General features: G+C 33.2%; 1 protein-coding gene across 1 annotated transcript in view; it reads left to right on the top strand.

The window, feature by feature from the left end:
* Positions 1-21,873, top strand: part of LOC129233233 (cubilin-like) — a 49,984-nt gene that overhangs the window by 17,659 nt on the left and 10,452 nt on the right. The window contains exons 5-11 of the mRNA XM_054867288.1: positions 1,493-1,701; positions 10,256-10,297; positions 11,547-11,730; positions 12,842-13,038; positions 13,730-13,955; positions 15,560-15,777; positions 19,076-19,243. Of these exons, the coding sequence (XP_054723263.1) occupies positions 1,493-1,701; positions 10,256-10,297; positions 11,547-11,730; positions 12,842-13,038; positions 13,730-13,955; positions 15,560-15,777; positions 19,076-19,243 (1,244 nt within the window). The remainder of the gene's footprint in view (positions 1-1,492; positions 1,702-10,255; positions 10,298-11,546; positions 11,731-12,841; positions 13,039-13,729; positions 13,956-15,559; positions 15,778-19,075; positions 19,244-21,873) is intronic.

Raw genomic sequence — 21,873 nt, forward strand, 5'->3', positions numbered from 1 at the left:
GTTTTTATTTGAGCAATCACGATTGCTTATTGCTTTCATTTGACTGTTTTTGGCGTGCTATCATTTTTCCCACCGGCGCGGCGCCACCCTCTGCCAGCACCACCCGTCGCGGCGGCCGGCCTCACGATGCTGCTCCTCTAGCGAAAACCGTCTCCAGGTTGCGTCCATATCCTACACACACACGCAGACATACACGCACCAACACACACGCACACACAAACACATACACACACATACACACACGCATGCATACAGACACCTACAAATACACACAAATACACACAACTGCCCACACATTCATGCCTGCACACAGACACAAACACATATGCTTACACACACACACACACACATACACCGCCCCCACGCACACAAACACTCATACACACAGCTACCCACACACTCATGACTGCAACAGACACAAACACACATGCCTACACACATACACATCCCCCCCCCCCCCACACACACACAAACACACACTCGTGATTGCGAAAAACATAATTTGAATTCAAGATGACAAAATTCAAATTAATTTTTCTTTTTTTTTCAGTTTTCGGTTTTTTGTTCAGTCCTGGTTCAAAGCCTTGCTTTAAACACATAATATGGATAAAGTATTTGTGAGAATTTTATTAAATGCTGCTTTAAATTTTAGTCGATTCTAACCCCGATGGTCATTTACATTATCTTAAAAAATCTTTATGATTCTTCTCATGTATTTGGAAGAGTATTCCTTGGAAAACGTTCAGGAAAGCTAAGGCATCTTTTATTCCTCTATTTTTAAGTCAAGAAAGATAGGGACTCGGGCAACAAAAAGCTCAAGCGTTAAGTTAGCAGTGTGACAAACTAAGGACGAGCAGAAATAGTGGCAAAAGCATTTGAGATGGAAGAAAGTGGATGGCATCGATGAACATGAAAAATCACCGAGATTGCCTTACAATATGAACAACTAGAGCAAGAGTTCTCTAGGTTAGACTTTCACTGAAGTAAGGAATGGTTTTTCTGCACTGATATGTGGAACTATAATCAGAGTGATTTTTTTTTTCTGAGAATTAGTCATTGAAAAAAGTTAAGGCATATACCCAGCGGCGTACCTAGCATGGGTGACACCCAAGGCGGTAATTTGGAGTGTTATCACCCACAAACACAAAAAAAAAAAAAAAGAAAAAACGAATTAAAATGTTATGTAAACATGAAAACATGAAATTCATGCACTTTTCGAAAACAACTACATTAGTATTGTAACGAAATTTTAAATGGGTTAATGTACAGAGACAAATAAAAGTGGGGGTCCGTGGGTTTTCCTCCGGAAAATTTTCAAATTTGTAGTTTGAAAAATGCATTTTGGCGTCATATTTTTAAAAAACTTGCGATTCCACTTTGGGTGCCCCCCCCTACCAGCTGGGTGACACCGGGGGCAGACTATCTCCCCCCCCCCGTAGTGACATCACTGCATATACTGCTGCATGTTTTCTGATTTCTTGTTATTCTCCAGCTGCCCCTTCGACTACGTGAAAGTTTACGATGGCTCCTCCTCGAAAGCTCCCCTCATCGGCACCCACTGCGGCCAGCAGCGGAACCTGGTCATCTACTCTTCGGCGGAAAACGTTTCGGTTCAGTTCATCACACTACAGAGAACGGCCGAGAGCGAAAACAGAGGATTCTCGGGATTCTTCGAATTCAGCAACAGATTCGTCAGTCTCGGTGAGTGAACAAATATTCGATTGGGATTAATTCGATAAGATTCCTCAGCGAATTTCAACTCTCATGTGTTTTTGATCAAAACCCACTTATCATACATAATTATGATTAGATGATTTGTGATTAGTACGTTTCGGTAGGATTACCTATCAAAATATGGCCGGAAGTAGGGGGAACTCGGGCGTAATAGCGCTTGTACTTAGATACGTTAAAAGTCAAATTCTAACCTAAATGTTTTTTAAAATGACACTATGTTATTGTGGTTCTCTTCAACCGTTAATTTAATGTCATACTCAATTTCCTGATAGACATGCGCTTTTAATCACATGCATTAAAAATTCTTAAAATAGTATGTTTGTTGTAGAGATGTGACGTTCATGAACGAACGATTCAAAAAGAACGAACCATTAAAATGAACAGATCCGTTCGTTCACTTAAAAATGAACTACCGTTCTCTTGAACGGTGAGCAGTTTGGAACATTGTATTGATGCACTTGGGATAAAATCTTTTTTTTTTTAATTACATTCATTTTCAAATTTTTAAATCACAATCGATCTCAAATTTCCTTTTTCTCAGCGCAGTGCAATATATTTATTTCGAACCTTTCTACTTTCTGCTTTTTATTCATCATTTTTCTTTAACAGTTGCAGTTCATTTGCAATTTTCCAATGAATCCAATTGTAATGTTTTGTCCAACTTGTTTGGGAAACTAATAAAATGTTTGGGCTACTAACAAAATGCCCACTTCCTGTCCCGCAACTGAGTGATTCCATACCAACTCAACCAAAATAAAAAAAAGTTGGTTGCATGACCGACTCGGATTTTCTTTAAATTTGGTACACAGATTGATGATATAGAGGCATGAAAAAGTCCAAATTTTTAGGTTCCTGCTCCACTTATTTTTTGAGATACAGGTAATTGAAGTTTGTCCACCCGCTCAAAATGCCAAGAAAGTGATGTCATTTAATTTTTTTTTCTTAAAAATTCTACTCATGTATTATGGAAGTGTTTGGTATCTATGAAAATTAGTCACTCCAGGCATTCAGGAAAAAAATGTTACAATGTTTAAAATGAAAACGGTTAAGGTACCGTAATCTTAGAAGTTACTACCACAAAAATTTGATTCGCTGAAATTGAGACATTGATTCCAAAAAAAGGGAAACAAAACCATTTTTTTTCTCACTTTCTGGTAGTCTACTGGTGTTCCCTATAAATAACTACACAATAAATTATTTGGGTTTCACACTCCTTCTTGGAAATATTTAAGCTGAAAGACAACCCATAAGTCAAAAAAAATGCAATTTTGACGATTTTGGCAGCCGTACTAAATATAATAAAGTACTAAATATTTTTTTTAAAAAATCAGTTTAAAAAAAGGAATTATAAATATTTATCTCACAAGCAATATAAGTTGAATTTAGCATAATATTGAAAATTGATACAAACATAATTTTATTTAGCTGCAAGCATAAGTTCCTGTATTTTTTTTCTTCCCTACAGCAGATACTTTAATCTGATTAGATATGTTTGCAGACACAATAGATACCGAAAGCTTAGATTTACTAATCGGAATAAATGTATGGTATTCTCTTGTAGCCTCAATTGTTGCGGCAAAAGCTGTCTTTCAGAAAGCAATTCTCTTGTGTTTGCTACATGTTCTTCAGATGCGAAGAAAAATTTGATCATTTTAAAATTGCCTTATTCAAATACACAAGTGACGACAAGCAACAGGCTCTGGGCCCAGCTAGGCTAGTCTTTGTCCATTTATCAATCCCAAATGAAGATTAAGAACCTTTCCTAAAACTGCTCACCCAGTTGTATCCAACAGCTGCTTCTAGTAAACTATACCAAATGCGTAAAGCACTGTTGAAGTGGTAAATTTTAAGCCGCTACAGGAACTGAACGATGAACATTTTAACTAAAGTGAAATTTAAAATTTTACAAAAGTAGACATGCTTTATTGTAGCATATTTCCTTCCAAAACCATAAGCCTTAATAGTCTGAAATTAATGATTTTTTTTTTATTTCTTTCCTTAATGCTTTAAAAAGTTTTCTTTATTTCTAAATCTTATTTGTGCTTTCTGAAAAAGTAGCTTTTGCCGCAACAATTGAGGGTAAAAGAGAATACCATAAATTTATTCCGATTAGTAAATCTGCTTTTGGTATCTGTTGTGGCTGCAAACATATCTAATCAGATTAAAGTATCTGCTGTTGGGAAGAAAAAAATACAGGAACTTAAGCTTGCAGCTAAATAAAATTATTTATGTATCAATTTTCAATATTATGCTAAATTCAACTTATACTTCTTGTGAGATAAATATTTATAATTCCTTTTTTTTTAAACTGATTTTTAAAAAAATTATTTAGTACTTTATAATTATTATATTTAAAAAAATATTATAATACTTTCTAATATATTTTTAAATGCAGTGATATGTTACTTTTTTTGAATTTTTCCAGATATAGTACAATTAATAAATGCGTTATTTTTCTTTCCTATTATTGTAAAGTGTGAGGGGACGAACACAAGCATATAGTATTACAAGGAAAACATACATATGCTATCAGCGGGATATATTTTTATGCAGAAAATAACCAAAAGTAAACTCTTTTCCTGTGAATAGCTAACATATCAGTAGCTTACTTAAAAAAAAGAAATAAGTCCCTAGTGCTCTCCCTTTAGGAGAAAAACGGCTGCCAAAATGGTCAAAATTGCGTTTTTTTTTTACTTATGGGTTGTCTTTCAGCTTAAATATTTCCAAGAAGGAGTGTGAAACCCAAATTATTTATTGTGTAGTTATTTATAGGGAACACCAGTAGACTACCAGAAAGTGGTCAAACAACAAAACCATTGGTTTTGTTTCCCTTTTTTTGGAATCAATGTCTCAATTTCAGCGAAATCGGCAAATTCAAATTTTTGTGGTAGTAACTTCTAAGAGTACTGTACCTTAACCGTTTTCATTTTAAACATTGTAATATTTTTTTCCTGAATGCCTGGAGTGACTAATTTTCATAGATACCAAACACTTCCATAATGCATAAGTAGAATTTTTAGAAAAAAAAATTAAATGACATCATTTTCTTGGCATTTTGAGCGGGTGGACAAATTTCAAGGACCAGTATCTCAAAAAATAAGTGGAGCAGGAACCTAAAAATTTGGAATTTTCCATGCCTCTATCATCAATCTGTGTACTAAATTTAAAGAAAATCCGAGTCGGTCATGCAACCCCCATTGGTTGAATTGGTATGGAATCACTCAACTGCTAAAATCCTTTACACGTTTTCTGTCGCCTAAACTATTTCTAAAAATACCTTTTATCACTTTTCTGGTCATCCTTTTGTTTTCTATAACATCTCTATCAACTACCATCTATATTGATTTGGCTTTATTTTTAACTTACTTGACGACATCCAAGTCGTTTATTTTTCATTCAATTATCCAGAGATTTTATACAAGATTATTGCTATCTATTTTTTTTCCCCATTTAAAAAAGTGTTGCGGTTTTTTTTCCTGTTCTCATCGGTATTGTGGAATAATTTTGAAGTTCACTAATATTTAGGTGAATCTTTTTCAAAATTAAGTTATCTGGTAGTCTGGCTGAGCTACCGATGTATTTTTTGTTAATTTTTTTCATTATACATGGTCTATTGGTAATACTAAATATATAGTATATATACATTGCTGTAGCTGGAAAAATTAAATAACTAATGCTGAAAAGGAACCTGTCATTTTTGGAATAGAAAACATGTCTACCATTCTGCAGCTGAAAAATATCTCACGAAATGAACTATAATTGCTTTTTGCATCGAAACCCTAATAAAGTTTTTGATTCATTTTTCTGATACTTTACGATAGTGTTTTAGTATCTTTCCTTCAAAGAAAATTACTGATCTAGTGAAACATATCGAATGTACTTGAGTATGTCGTGCAGAGAGATCACCTGCAACTTTTTTAAATGAATGAAGTCGTTCAAATGAACGAGTTAAATGAACGAATCAAAAGAATGAACGATCCACTGATGAACGGATCATTAAAAAGAACGACATAGCCCATCTCTAGTTGTTGATGCTATGCCGTAAACGGTGCCTATGTCAAAAGAACTATTAATAGTAAAGCGGCACACAGTGTGGCATAGTGGGCAAAAATCCACCGAACTCGCGGGTTTTGAGCTAGGATCTTCTATTATGGCTCAAAATTCGGCAAAATTCTTCGACTATTTTGTAGTGGTGCTACAATTTTGAATTTCTTAACCCCCCAAGCTCCGCAGAGCTCAGAATGGTCCCAAGTCGCAATTTTGAAAACTAAAAAGTATTACCATATTTTTTCCCTGATATGTGGCTCAATGTTTAGTACAAATCGAGGAATTGGATGATAAAACACAACTTTTGATCGCTGCCGGGTGTTTAGAAATACTTTTTTCCACCGTATAAGTCATTAAAAACATGATTTTTCAGGTGTTTTAGTTGAAAAAATGAGTTTTAACGGTCTTCACACATCTTTTGCGCAAGAACAAATATATATTTTAATTCTAAACTACAACTTTTCAATCATTTTCCAAAGTTCAAAAGGTAAAAACCTCCCTAAAACACCGAAAATTGCTCAAAATCCGAATTTCAGCTTGAGATCCTACCATTGCCCACGAGAATACATCTGTGCAATAGTGGCAAACAGCCTATTTTATATGTATACATTTATGTGTAATACATTTTGAGAATAAATCGTCTGCGTTCGAATAAAGACCTTTACATTTAGAATTTCCGAATGCTTTTGATGTTTTTAAGAAAATTTAATTCATTAAAGTAACAGTTGAGCAAACGTGTAAACGCAAAATTGGTATGTTTGTCTGTTTCCTTGGATTAATCGTAATATTAGAATTGTAACAGGTATGTTTACTCTTTTACATAAATATACAAAATGGAAAACTTTGTCCTCTGTTGCATAAATAAGTATTTAAACAAATTATGTAAATTACATTTTTTTAAAATTTGTATCTGCGTGTTAGATTAACAAAACAACAATAACTTTAACATAAATTCAATCAAACTTTATAATAAAGTTAAAATAACATGTCTTTACTGTTTTTCATACTTCTAAAGTGAAAGCTAATGGACATATGTTTGTAGATATTCGTTTTTTAAATTAAATGAAATGAAGTAAAATCATACTGTCATTTATCCTTTCAGTACTACTTTAAATTTAGTTGCATTATAACCTATAAATGATGTTGTTAGGAACAACACTGAGGCTAAAAAGGTTCATCTGAGAATTAATTGTTTAGTTAAAAACATAAAAATTTTAACATGTGTTTTTACATTTTAAATTAGAATTTCAACAAAAACACTTACGTAAAAGAGTGAAAATACCTGTTACAATTCGATTATTACGATTATGCCAAGGAAACAGACAAACATTCTAATTTTGCGTCTACACATTTGCTCAACTGTTACTTTAATACATTAAATTTTCTAAAAAAAATTAAAGTATTTGAAAATTCTAAATGTAAAGGTCTTTACTTTGAACGCAGACGATTTATTCTCGAAATGTATACACATAAATATATACATACAAAATAAGCTGTTTGTCGCTATTGCACACTGACAATGGTAGGATCTCGAGCTGAAATTCGGATTTTGAGCGATTTTTCGGCGTTGTAGGGAGGTTTTTACCTTTTGAACTTTGAAAAATGATGGAAAAGTAGTAGTTTAGAATTAAAATATATAATTGTTCTTGCGCGAGAGATTTGTGAAGACCGTTAAAACTGATTTTTTCAACGGAAAAACCTAAAAAAATCATGTTTTTAATGACTTATACGGTGAAAAAAAGCATTTCTAAACACCCGGCAGCTATCAAAAGTTGTGTTTTATCATCCGATTCCTCGATTTATACTAAGCATTGAGCCACATATCAGGGAAAAAATATGGTCATACTTTTTAGTTTTTAAAATCGCGACTTCGGTCCATTCTGAGCTCTGCGGGGCTTAGGGGGTTAAGAAATTCAAAATTGTAGCACCACTATGAAATAGTCGAAGAATTTTGCCGCATTTTGAGCCATAATAGAAGATCCTAGCTCAAAACCCGCGAGTTCGGTGGATTTTTGCCCACTATGCCACACTGTGCGGCATAACAAAAACATTTAGGCTAATTGTGCAATTCGAGGTAAAAGCAATTTCGCTTTAGATTCTTGTTTTGGGACCTTTGAAGAACGTTTTTAGACACGGAAGCTTTCGCTGCGAGGCTTGTGTAATATGGTAACAAGCGCGTGAAATTTGGTTCGATGTTTCCACCTAATTATGTTGTGCCCACCAAAGCCCCTTGTCACCCTTCTAATCATTAAAGATTCGTCGTCTTTTAAGATAGCAGCACCCTTGCTGCTATCTTTATAGACGTGGTGTCTAGGTATAGTAAATCAGATATGCGCTATTAAATGAGACTGCTCACAGTGCCACCTGGTGGAAAACTGCAGAGTTAGCTTTCGTATCTTGAAAACGCAACAAGATAGCTGTTAAAGCGCCACCTATGTTTAGTTAAAAACCTCTGGCTGCAACCAATTCAGGGAGTTTAAGGTCAGAGCGGCTGAAAGAATGCTGCTCTCAAGTGTATGAAATTAAGCATAATAAAAAGTTATACAGTCCACTTTTGTTGTAGTTCAATGGTTGTGTTGTGTTGCGTTGCAGAGTAGAGCCAACCGCAAGAAACCAGCTAATAGAAAAAGATAATCTTACCTAGAGGTAAGAACAATAGCGGAGAAAAAATGAACTACAAAGTAGTAGATGGTTATCGATTTAGAAAGGAAAAACACGTCATTGACATGGATGAGAAAAATAGAACGGTTAAAACGTGCACTTGGTTTTCATAAATCCCACGTCCAAAATGAATGTCATAAAGGGACACTTTAAAATATTAAAAGCTGTTTTAGTGTTTTCAACAATGTCTAACATTTAAGAAATTTTGGTAGGAGAGACCGGGTATAGTTGATACAAGGTTAAGTTGATTCAACGGCTTTAGATTTCACGTGCGTATGAGCCTGGAACGTAGTTTATGCAGAAGCGATCGACTTAAACTTAGTCAACAACGAGGGAACCCGTCTTTTTACTTCTTTTTACGAAGTAAAGGAAGTATTGCATTCGCGAAAAAATTTTGACCCAAAAATAGGCCTTAATTTCCATTTTGCTCGAACCTGAATAAATGCTGAGTTTTTTTTTTTTTTTTTTTTTTCAACCCAACCACCCGTGGATGTATGCCTAAGAAGGCATAGACACCCAAAACATCCAATTTGACGATCCCCGAATTAATTACAACGAGTTTTCTCGTGACTTCTGTATTTACGTACGTATGTACGTATGTACATGTGCGTAAGTATCTCGCCTAACTCAAAAACGGTATGTGCTAGAAAGTTGAAATTTTATACGTAGACGCCTAGTTGGGTCTAGTGCACCTCCTCTTTTGGTTGCATTCAGATGTTCTTAAAGGGACCTTTTACACCTTTTTGGGGGGAAATCATTGTTAATAGTAATGCAAACTCAAGTGGTGTTATAATTTGGCAAACACTTGGCGACATATCAACAAGCTTTTAGTCTCCAATTTTTTTCGCCAACTTAGCGACAAATTTGATGTTTTTTTTTTTTTTTTTTTTTTTGAGTAATCACGATTGCTTATTGTTCTCACTTGACAGTCCTTGATGTTCCGGTTCCTTTTTCAGCTTGGACCAGGCCTGCAGCACCACCGTCCACCGGCGGCGGCGCAGCTGGTCCTGAGCACTGTCCCCCGGAATCCACTTTTGCTGGGCGGTGGCGTCCATGTCCTACACACGCATGCTCATACACAGTCGCCTACGGGCGCATGCCTTTACACACATACACACGCCTACGTGCACACACGTAAGCCTACACACACGCACACAACTATATACACGTAAGCACCCAGGAGTAGGGACATGCTTGGGCGGGGGAGCCATTTCTAGAAACAATAACTCTAACCAGTAGAGTCTTGTCGCAACTGGTGATTGCGAAAAACATAATTTGAATTCAAAGTTTCGGAATTCAAATTAGAGGTTTTTTTTTTTTTAATTTGGTTTCATTTTGGCCACTATGGGCGATATTTAGAGAGTTAACCGTTGAATCACATTAAAATGTCCAATATTGGGAAAATTAATCTGTATAAAATGTTTTTTTGCTTCAGTTCGCAACAAACTTTGGGGAAAAATATTTAAATTGTTTCTTTGCTTACTCCAAGGCTTTACTATGATCATTTAATTGGCGTGAAAGGAAGTCATGTGATGCACACATCAGCTTTTTTTTTATCATGTAGAACTTTATGTAAAAACAATTGTTTATTTTTCATTTATTTCTTTTTTAACCAACCATTTGTCAAGCAAGAAAAGAAGGAGGAATGGAATGAAATAATTGTTGAACTAAGTATTAGTTTTTAATTAAGAAGTTCAAGTTAATGACATCAAATATAAGCATGTTTCATAGTGGTGCTGAAAAAAGTTATTACAAATTATTGTAATTTAAAAATATGTTCGTAAATGTAATTTTTAATTGCTTTTTCTTTTAGATTTCATCGGTAAAAACGATGGAGAACATATTCGTGGAACAGGTATGTTTTACATGAGAAACACGATAGTTTTTTTAAACCCTCAACATATTCTCATAAATGGAACATAAATGATATACTTCATTCCAACTGAATACGCGGTATCTAAATAGAACTTTGAAATTGCACTATTTTTACGTGTATTAAAAAATAATGAAAACATATTAAAACTTAAGCTTTAAAATTTGCTAAATCAATCGTGAAGTTTAATTACATTATTTTGGCAAATGCCGTCAGAAATAAAAGTAATTTATGTTATAAATTACTTATATTTTTTGACAAAGGAATCCGATATATATTAATAAATCACAGGCAAAACTTAGGCAGAAATTAAAACTTGTATATTTCAAAACAGTTTTTTAATTTATCTTTTTTGAATTTGGTTTTTAAATTAAAAAAAAGAAAGCTATGTCTTTCTTCTGTTCAAATGTATTTTAAACATGTTAGTTCTCTTATGTGAAGGCAGGAAGTGGGGGAGGGGGCGCTTTTTGGAGTCAAAGAAAGTAAAAGTTATAAAAAAGCGTCACAGATATATTTTTACATTATTTTTGCCAATAATATTTTTACTCTAAACGATTTTTCAATATTTTGGCAAAGACAAAAATCGAAAACACATAAGCAAATTATTTACCATACTTCAATTTTTGGCATTGTTTTGATTTAAAGACGAAAATATGTATTTTTTTTTTTTTTTTTTTGAGAAAGTTTGTTTAAATATTTTCATCAACATCCGAAGACAGAAAAGAAACTCAAAAGTTCATACAAAATCAAATATTTTTAATTGTCTTCTTGTTAGTAACGGTAAAATCGAAGTCAAACGCGCTTTTTTTTTTTTTTTTAGATTTTATATTTTGGTATAAAAAATTGAAGAATTCGCATCTTTCTAACAGCAAAAAAAAAAGCTCATATTTATAACAAAGAAAAGACATCTTAAATTTATTTTACATTACATTGTGAGAGAAAAAAATAAAATATATGTTTTTCCTTTAATATAAAAACTATTTTTATAAGTTTAGTCACACTAAAGTGTATGAAATAAAATAAGTAGTTTGCGATTTCATGATTACAGCGCTCAAAAACTGCAGTTGGTCTTAATATCATTACATTTAGGTTAATTCTATGACCAATAAAAATTAAATTAAAAGATTATGAGAAAGAGAAATAGTCATTACAAATGAAGTCAAGACCTTTTTTGTGGAAAAATGTATATTAAAAAGTTTGGGTATACTTCTTTTATTTTTATTTTCTTTAGAATGTGATCAGAAGATTTTAAGCAAGAAAGAATCTGAAGGAAATGTCTATTCACCAAACTATCCGTACCCTTACCACCAGAATACGGTGTGCAAATACTACATTTACGGACTGCAAGACAATCAGGATTTGGAAAGAGTGAGACTTGTGTTTGAGAAGTTTGAAATTCGCAGCAAGGATCCTGAGTGAGTATGAATACATGTGTCAGTAACTGGAGGCGTAGGGAAAAATGCTTGATGAAACATTTTGTACAATATACTTTTTCCCATGCATATGCTCACAGATACACTAAATTTGCATCCAAGCAAGCTCATAACAAAATCTTCAATAAAATCTCAATTATTATTTTAACAAAAAATCGTCAATCTGATAATTATGGCAACTTTACATACAATCTGTTAATTATGAAAACTTCACAAAATGTGGTTGGTAGAAGAAAGATACTAATTTACCCTCACATGTAAAATTACATAATCTATTATTAAATGTCTCAAAAGAAAATTATAAAAGTGTCCAACAGATGACATTTCATATAAATTCATTTTTTCAAAGAACACGAAGAGTAATTGTTACTTTTTCTTTCTTTCTTTTCTTGCAAAGTTACTGTTTATAAAAAAAAATGCTCAACTTGTTGACCGGAAATTCGCCAACAAAATCTGTAGCAGAGGGGATCATTTTGTAACTGTTTTTTTATTTCATCTTTGAATAATCCGCCGAATGAATGCCGTTTATTCCAATGCCGTTGTAGATACGAGTCACGTGATCCTTTGCAAAAATAATCATGCCACCTTGCTTTGTAATTTAAATTTTTTTGGAAGTTCAGTACTATCTTTTGACTTATACATTTTAAATATTGTGAAGAACTTAGCCATCTTCGGAACTTTGGCATACGAAATTAAGCCGTATCTACAATGATATTCTGACAGAGGTAAACTTTCTTCAACAATATTTTTCCCTATTAATTATCCAAAAGTGTATAAAAAATAGCTCAACACATTTGAAAAAAATCGATCTATCAGTAGATCCAAATTTCACATTTGTCATTCGTCTTGACCTTCAACAAAGTCAATTACTTCACTTCCGTTTCTCATTTGCATCTTTGTGCATCGCCACACCCTGTATTAAAATGAGGTGTCCTCATCACTCAAAGTGTGAGATTAATCAAAATTTTGATATCACATTTTCAATAACGAATCATTTATTTCTGAGATTTGCAATAAGTCTTTAATTTTAATATCTATAAGTCGGAATTTTAAGATTATAATGTAAATTAATCATTCAAATTTCTCTCAACAGATGTTCCGACGGTGGTTTCTTGAGGATATATGTTCAAGGACAAGAAGAGCGTCAAGCTTTAGACGAATTTGACTTGAGCCTTTGTGGAACGATTGTGCCAAAGCCAGTTCTATCCGACGGACCACGTCTCGCCATGGTCTTCAGCAGTGGCGCTACAACGGGAAAAGGCTTTAAAGCCAGATATATATTTGAAACTGGTATGCTAGACACAATGAATTCATCTTTCAAACTAGCTTGAAATGTCTAATAATAGAGTTCACTATTAATAAAATATTAGAAATTGAAGGTATTGTTGTAAGCGTTACTGATTGTGGCAGGGCACATTACTTTAATATTGGTCAAGGATTAGCTCTTATATAAAAGGCGATCAAGAAAAGCGGGTAAAGTAATCTGCTAACCGGACCATCCTATTAAATGTTTTAGCAAAATTTATTTGTTTTATGAATTATTATAGCAAGTGTATAGCTTAAAAATGTTTTTGAATTGATAACTTAAACCAAGAAAAGTCCCCAAAACTTGGATCATTTTCAAAGTTTGTAAAATTTCAACCGTTCACTATTCACGATTCTGTGCTTGCTTAGGTTTAACCTCAAAATTAATTTGTTAAAATGATTAACAATTAACTTTGCAATGGTATTGCTGCTATTAATTTCTGTTTTTGGAAAAGATAAAAAAGCCTGTCCCACCAATTAGCAACCAACTACCTACCCTGTCAAGAAAGAACAAGTATAATAAAAGCACGACAAAAAAACAAATTGAACGAAAAATCTTAGTTTATCATGCTTTAGCTTTAAAAAAAAAATACATTTGCTCTTCCACAAGTTTTTAAGTGAATATTGTTATGTGTTTTAAAAAACGTTTGCTAAAAAGTTTATTCCTTGCAAACAGATTACAAGATTCCTGGCACGCCAATCCCGGATGGCACGTGCCACTTTACCTACCTGAGCACAAGTACCCAAAGGGGGGAATTTAACTCTCCGAGGTACCCAGCGAACTATCCCTCCAACACCACTTGCCAATATATTTTCCAAGGAGAACCAGGAACACAAGTTAAGATCGTATTCAATTATTTCAAGACGAAAACGAAGCATGAAATTTCAAGTACTGGATACAAGTAATGTAGTGTTTTTGAATTTATTGTTTTAAGAAAATAATATTTTATTATGCCTTATAATTTTAGTCGTGTAATGGCTTTTTAATTTGAAGAAATATCCGTAAATGTCATTAATAAACTAATTGCAATTCTCGTAAAAATGATTATTCATTTCGTATTTATACTACATAGAGATAACTTATCTCTTCAAGATATTCTTGAAGTGACAAGAGTTTCTCTTCTCACTTCAAGAATTTCTTTATGTGACAAAGGAAACATACAAAAACAATCTAAGAACTTTTTTTTAGAGTACATGCACCAGTAGTTTCATGCACCAGATTAATGCAGTGGGAAAGTAAAGCGCAGTAACTAATTTTTTCACTTTTTGCATTTTTTTCATCTATTTTTTAGCTTTATTGTGCAAGCTTGCTTATTTGGATAGCGCTGAAAATAAAGCACGAGAAACACGTCAAATTCCAACGTTTTCGTGTTGTTTGAATGAAATCCAAACTGCGTTTTATAAATACATCTCAAAAACACATTTCCGCGGGTACTGCGCTTTCCCTTCCCACGGCAGAATTAGTAATTAGGAGTAGAACAAAGAGCACCAGAAGCAACACATATTGATTGTTCTAAGTTTGAAAAAAGAAAGTAATTTTTTTCTCAAGAAATGTACTGCATTAAAATGTTGGATACGTAAGCTTAAAATTATACTATAATGATGATAACTGAAAGCAGTTATTGCTCCCAACAGAGCGAGTTCAATGCTCAAGTTCTTTAATGCGTGTGCAAAAGATTTGTCAAAGTCATATGACTAGCTAAAATAAGCACATTGCAACTATCTTAGCTCGCTGAATTAACTTAAATAAATAAAAGCAACTTTGACGCTGTTATTTGCTTAAGTTAATTAAGCTAAATGTTTCATCCTAAAGTTATTTATAGTACATTCGTAGAAATGCATTTCAAAAAAAAAAAATGTTTTTTTTTTCGTAAAATTCGCTTACTTGAACAACCATTCCGGAAAACAAAATGCTATCCAAGTGATGAAACGTTTGCGAAAATGCTCCAGTAAAACTTATCACTAGATAAGTAACAACGCTTAATTTCGGAAGCGAAATACGTAAAACCTGTGAAGTTGATCACCCTTGTAAGTTGACCACCTGTCTAAGTTGACCGCTTTTTTCAGGCACGGAATTAGCCCTTATCATATAAATCAACCGTTGTAAGTTGACCACCTGTTTAAGTTGACCACTTAAGCAGTGCACCGCAAGTGGTCAACTTACACAGGTTTCACCGTAATACACAAAAATTACACACATCGAATTAGAAGACAAACCTTAGAAACTCTAATATTAGTTAAAGCAGGATATGATTTCCACCCGATGTAAACAAGCTCTATGTTGCTAATTTGAAATTACAAAAAAAATCATAATATCTTTGTTTTGTTTTTCTTTTCTTTTTTCTTCTTTTTATGAAAATAGAGTTTCAAATAATCTAGAAACTGTTGTTTTGTTCATTGTGGATTTTGTTCGTCGTGGACCCATACAAATGTTTTCCCATAATTCTCTAAACCGATATCAACTACAGCTTTTTATTTGTTAATTATTCGGCTTCTTTTTTTCCAGTGAAGTGTGCATGGAAGACTGGTTGGAAATATATGAAGTCCACTCAAGTGGACGGGAGAATAAAGTGGGCCGATATTGCTCAAAGTCGACGCCCGGACCCATAGTGTCCGACAGTGGCGTTCACTCTATGAAGGTAGTTTTGCATACCGACGGAGAGGGTGTGGCAAGCGGATTCGTCGCCACCTATAATTTCATACTGCCTAACCAAAAATTTGAAGGTAAAATTCTTAATTTTTCTTTAACAACAATTTGATAATGACAGAAATTATATTAAAACATTTGTTCCTCTCTCCTGATTCTTTCCAACAATTATCATTCCATTAAAATCGAAAACTGTTTTAACGCAGTCCAAGAGATCCGAAAAAATTTTTATTTCAAATGTTTGCATTTTCCCTACTTAATTTGAGTAAGGATTACTAAAGTCTTCGCCAAAACGATATTTTTGCTGTAACGGACTTCTCTAAGACTGGATTTGACTGCATTTAAGCAGTGTTTGTGTAACTATCACTGTTCTTCAAAGCCAACGAGGTGGTATTGCATTTGTACAAGAAGAAATTTAATTTAGAAGACGGTTGACTCATCTACTATTGATAATTTCCGCCTCTCAAAACTATTATTTTTGGATAGATACGTATATCACACAAACCATAAACAAATTTCAAGTTCCAATGACTTTTTATAGCATAGTTTTTCAAAGCAAAATGTTTTTAGTGAAAATGCTGTACCAGCTCAAAGGTTAAATAACTGAATTTGTTTTATAAAATTGCAGTAATTATTATGATCGTGAAAAGTATTCAGTAATCATGTTGAACCTTCTGTTTAGACAGAAGTTTCTAAAAAAAATTTGGTTTCAGTCAACAATATTAAGAATTTTGAAACATTTCACTTGATTTTTAAATATTTTTAAAATAATGGTTATGAAAACTAAAATTACCACCATGTACACATTATGACATTAACGTTATTGTCAGATTTCCAAAAATTTCAGGTCATAGAGGGAATTTGTATGCAAAGGTATAAAATGACGTTCTCAATCAAATTAATACTTTATAATCATTTTATAATCATTTTACATACATTGTGAATACTTTTTTTTTCAGCTTAGTAAAACCCATTTGTGAATGAGAATGTTTTTATTATTATTATTATTATTATTATTATTATTATTTTAATAATGTTGTCTATACACTGAAAAAGTTCCCTTTTCCCCCGCGGTATGATGAATTTGACTTAGGTAACTTTTGGTTCTAATAGAACGGAGACCAACCTGCATTTAAAAGGCATCATTGACTGATTTTAAGAGAATGCTTCCCAAAATGCATTATCTCAATAAGAGGTGATTTTCAGTGCCTTATCCATTCTCCCGACTTGGTACCTTACGACATTTTGGGAGTGTTTTCTTGCCTTGCGGTATGAAAAATGTTCAAGAACTCTACAAGGCCTGTACGTTGACATCCGGGCAGACATTCCCAACGTACCCATTTCTATGTTAGAAGAGAGGTAATGAGAAATGCCAGAAATTTGCTTATTCAAATTCATAAACAATGGGGGGTTGGAGCTTCAACCACTTAGCGTGAGATTAAAAACTGCGTAAAACTAAACTTTAAATACGTATCTACATTGTTAAAACAAAAACATTCCGATTCACAAAATGGATTTTTTTGATTTTGAAATCAAGAAGTTATTCTGCCGCACCATGTACTATGAAAAGAAAAATGTTTTGAATGCAGATGGATCTGAAAAACTCCAACCAGCAAACTCTGAATCTCTACCTGATGCACCTCGTTCATAAGGCTTTATAATTTTATACAATTCAGGAGACTACAAGAGAGACGTTTTGTCATACCACGTATGATAATCTTGTGACAATAGTTTCTCCTTCCCATTGAGGAAGGGAAACAATTTCAACACAGCTACTAGCCTTCTACAAGTACAGTAAAACCTGTAAAGTTGACTACCCTTGTAAGTTGACCACCTGTCTATGTTGACCGCTTTTGCTAGGAACGGAATTAGCCCTATCTCATATAATGAAGGAAAACCTCTGTAACTTGACCACCTCTCTATCTTGACCTCCTGTCTATCTTGACCACTAATATACAGCAAATTTGGTCTGGAGTATTGTAAAAGATCCTTTGTAAGTTGACCACTTGGTTTATTTTTTTTTAACTTTCTTCAACATATTATTTTATTTTATTATTTGTTTATTTATAATAATAATAATAATAATAATAATAATAATAATATTTTTTGATGGCTTTCAAAGAATGTTTTTAATGCTTTGATGACATACTAGCATTTTACGAACTAAACAGCAGCATAAAGTTTATGCTGCTCTTTATTCTCCAAACTTGTTTTTCATTTGTTGTTCTATTTGAGATAGCTTTTTGTACTCTGTCCAATGAAAATAGGTGTCAGTATAAAAGTTCAAAGTCGTTTCTTTCAATTGCAATACGTTGTGGCAACACAGGAATTCTGCTAAAAAGAGCAGGCTCGGATCTATACATTTTGGGCCCCCTGCAACAAAATATGTAGGGCATCTCCCTAGTGGCCAGCAGTGTCTATTTGAAAAGCGAAGAGCCTTAGTGCTAGTTTTTTTTTTCTTTCTATTTTTTCATCAATTTCTAGGGTCGTTAGCCCCTTTAAGGACGCGGGCCCCTCGCACTGCGGGTACGCAGATCTGGGCCTGCTAATGAGTAATGAGTAAGGAGATGATGAGATTGGAGTTATGATGTATAAAAGGCTACTCAGAGTTCTAACGAAATCATCTATGTAAGACCAACTAGGCATCTGTAAGGATTCCGAAGTGTAAGACCAACAAGGAAGCTGTTGTAGTTACGAAGAGTAAGACCAGCTAACGCTTGCTGAGATTACGAAACTTAAAAACACGAACATTTGAAAGATTATGACCGAGTTTGGACTTTTTTAGCTGTAACTTGACAAATATGAACAAAGAAACATACCTGTATGGTATCATACGTGTGATCTATGCGTAAAAAGTATTCCGCAATATGCGGACACTTCGCAATGCGTTGACAAATAGACGAGTAGTAATCTGCTGAGAAACTTTCATTCCTTGGAGGCAAACTAAATCCGAAGATTTTTAACTTTCTAGCATAAGATCTGGAATGAAGTGCATGAAGGAAAATGAGATACATGGAATAGCGTTAGATACATTGTGCTCGTTTGGAAGAAGCGTGCCACATTCCGAAATTTTTAATTTTCTGTTTTTTCGCTTAAAGGCCTTCAAAGAATGTTATCTTCTTTAGAAAATAATGACAGACTTTTTGTTCTAATATTAACTACTGGACAGGACAGTAAACTTATCTTTCTTAATGCAAATTGCCTGAAGAGTTCAACTTGAAACGCTTCTCCTGTAAAATTTCATTGCTTCGTATTGTGGCACTCTTCTTCCAGATGAGCGATATAATTAACAACAAATTTTAAAATTTGAGATTGAGTTAAAAAATTATGACTACAATAAAATAGCATTAATTCCTTTTTTTCCTCTTTTTCTAGAATGTGGTTTTAACATAAGTGGACAAAATGCTGGCGTCATAACGAGTCCTGGCTTCCCAGAAAAATACAAAGACAGGAGACAAGTGTGTCACTGGTACATCAGTGCAAAGCCAAATTCAAAAATTTTGCTACTCTTTACCTTTTTTAGGCTAGAAGGAGATCCTTTAGGTATGATTTCAATTACTTTTTAAATAAATGACAAAACTTTAGAATAAACAAATTCAGCTTCAAGAAAATACATCGCTCTCAGTTTAACTCAATTTTCTGAGCCTTTTAATGTATTTAGAATTTTTAAACTATTTTTCTCTCATACAACTGCATCTCACCTAACGTTTCGCTGCTTCTGGAAACTGATTTGGTTAATTCCTATTTTTATTTGCTCAATTTTGAAAAAGGGTTCGACTCCCCCCCCCCCCACCCCCCAGTAACAGACACCCAAAAATAAGATGATACGCATTAACAGATTGGATGAAGAAAGGAAGAGTAATGGTCAAAATTCCTTCTTTCTCTTCAAATTGTGCAAAAGTTCTTTCTTTTTAAAACTAAAGCCTTATTTAGTTCAAATGGACATGAAACACGAGCTTAACTCGTGGTGGCTGTTCGTAACCCTCCACCTCTGCCTTGTAAATACCAACTGGCTATTAAAATTCATTCTGATAAACACTAGATGGTTGCACCGTATTCTTGGGCCACAGCAACATCAGTTTTACCCGCCTAAAATCCTATTTAAATCTAAACTTATGACTGTCTGTTACTGAACATTTGTCTGTGTACTGCTGCCGTTACCCTATATGTTTGTTCTTTGATTCATTAAAATTATAAGAATAAGACAAAAGAAAAAACAGAGAAATATTTTGTTGCTTATAGAAACCTATAGATCCTTTACAAAAGTTTATGAAAGCGAAAGGAAGTTTTCTTTCCTTGAAAAGCATATTAATATATTTTTTTCCGAAATTCAGCAGTAAAGAAAGAACTTTGTAACAGCGCTTATTGTATGATAATATAATAATTTACTGAACATAATTCCAGAAAAACTAAGAAAGTAAAAGTAGACTATTATTTAACAGTTAAAATTTATTTCAGTTAATTCATTTTAAAAAAACAAAAGGATCGCTACAAAATAAAGCAAATTTTTAAGCTGTTAAGGAAATAACAGAATGAAAAAAAAAATACTAAGAACTTTTCAGAATGCACTCAAAAGGACAAAATAACTTTTTTGGGTCGGAAAGGACAATTTCCGTATTCCTGTATTTTTCAAAAATTTCAAGAACAAAGAAAAGAGCGGTTCAAGTCACGAAGAAAATTTCTTATTATTATCTAGCTTTCAATAATATCTTTGAGTCTTGAAACATGCATATTTTTTCTTATTGGGAAAGTTTGGTTTGAAATGACTAAAACCGCACTTTTCTTCGTTTGTGGTGTCATTTGCTTGGAATTTTTGAAAACCAGAGGAATACTTAAATTGTCCTTTCTGACCCAAAAAAGTTATTTTGTCCATTTGAGTGTATTATGAAAAGTGCTTAGCATTTTTTTAAAAAGTCTGTTATTTTATTTGTTTTAGTGGAAATGTATTTCATAAATAGAATAATGTTACCATCGCGAAACTTCACCTTATTTGTTCATACAAATGCTCCGTAGTAAAAGAGAAAAAACCTATATACAGTGACTCCCATAAGTGTTCGTACACTTTGAAATTTTTTAGTAAAACCAAAATAATTCGAAACTGAATTCGAATATGAAGTCCAATTTTTTTTCACGTCATTCCTACATCATTCTAAATACAACCCATTGGTTTTTTCAAAATAATGACGGATCTTCTTTTTGAAATGAGTCAGAAAACGAAGAGACAGAGAAATAACACGCCACAAAAGTCATCGTACACTCAAATATTTTCGAATAAATTCATGATTAAAGTTATCATATGCCGTTTGATTAATATTTTTGCATTGTGTCGACCCTTATAAGTCATTTCGCTTTAATTCTTAGTTTATTTATTCCTTAATATTGTGCTTATTACTGTAAAATGGCTGGTATTCGTAAAAAACCGCAAACACCATTTGAAATTTGAATTTTTTTCCCACAGTAGTGGTAAATTGGTTTGAAATGTCTCTAAATTAGTTATTTTATTTGTTTGTATAGTAAAGTGCTTGATAAAATGCTTTAAAGAAAGGAATCGGACCGAAAACAAGGTAAGAAAAGGGCAACCGGCAAAGTTGATAAAAAGTGATCGGAGATTTAAAGTAAAAAATTGATGAAAAATACACATTTGAGTGCTGTAAAAGTTTCTAAAGAGTTAAATTAAACATTTTACATTTAATTTTCACTTAAAATGGTTCGCCAAGTTCTCTGATTAGCTGGATTAAATGAGACCTCTTCCCGAAGAAATTTTCTTGATCGTGCGAAAAACAGAAAGCTTACGCTTTTCGTCGCAAAATCAATGATAAATAAGCTAAAAACGTTTTAGAATCACGTCTTACTTACAAATAAAAATTAATTCAACATTTTTGGCTAAATTGTTGTATAACTGTAAGTAGAAGAAAAAATTAGGAACTTAATCTTAAGAACTTATTTGGATCATTTAATCAGGACGGTGGAAGTATTCTAGTGTGAGTGTGTATATCAGCATCAGAACTTGGTAGTTTGTAATTTTTTGATGAAATAATGAATTATGCTGTTCCTTTAAATGTTTTAAAAACTAGTTTTGAACTCTTAGCGAAAAATTTGGCCATTGTAAACAACTTTTTTTTTATCAAGATAACGATAGGAAGCACACGGTTTTCAACGTTTGCGTCTAGTGC

Source organism: Uloborus diversus, unplaced genomic scaffold, assembly GCF_026930045.1.
Source record: "Uloborus diversus isolate 005 unplaced genomic scaffold, Udiv.v.3.1 scaffold_267, whole genome shotgun sequence".
Lineage (NCBI taxonomy): Eukaryota > Metazoa > Arthropoda > Arachnida > Araneae > Uloboridae > Uloborus > Uloborus diversus.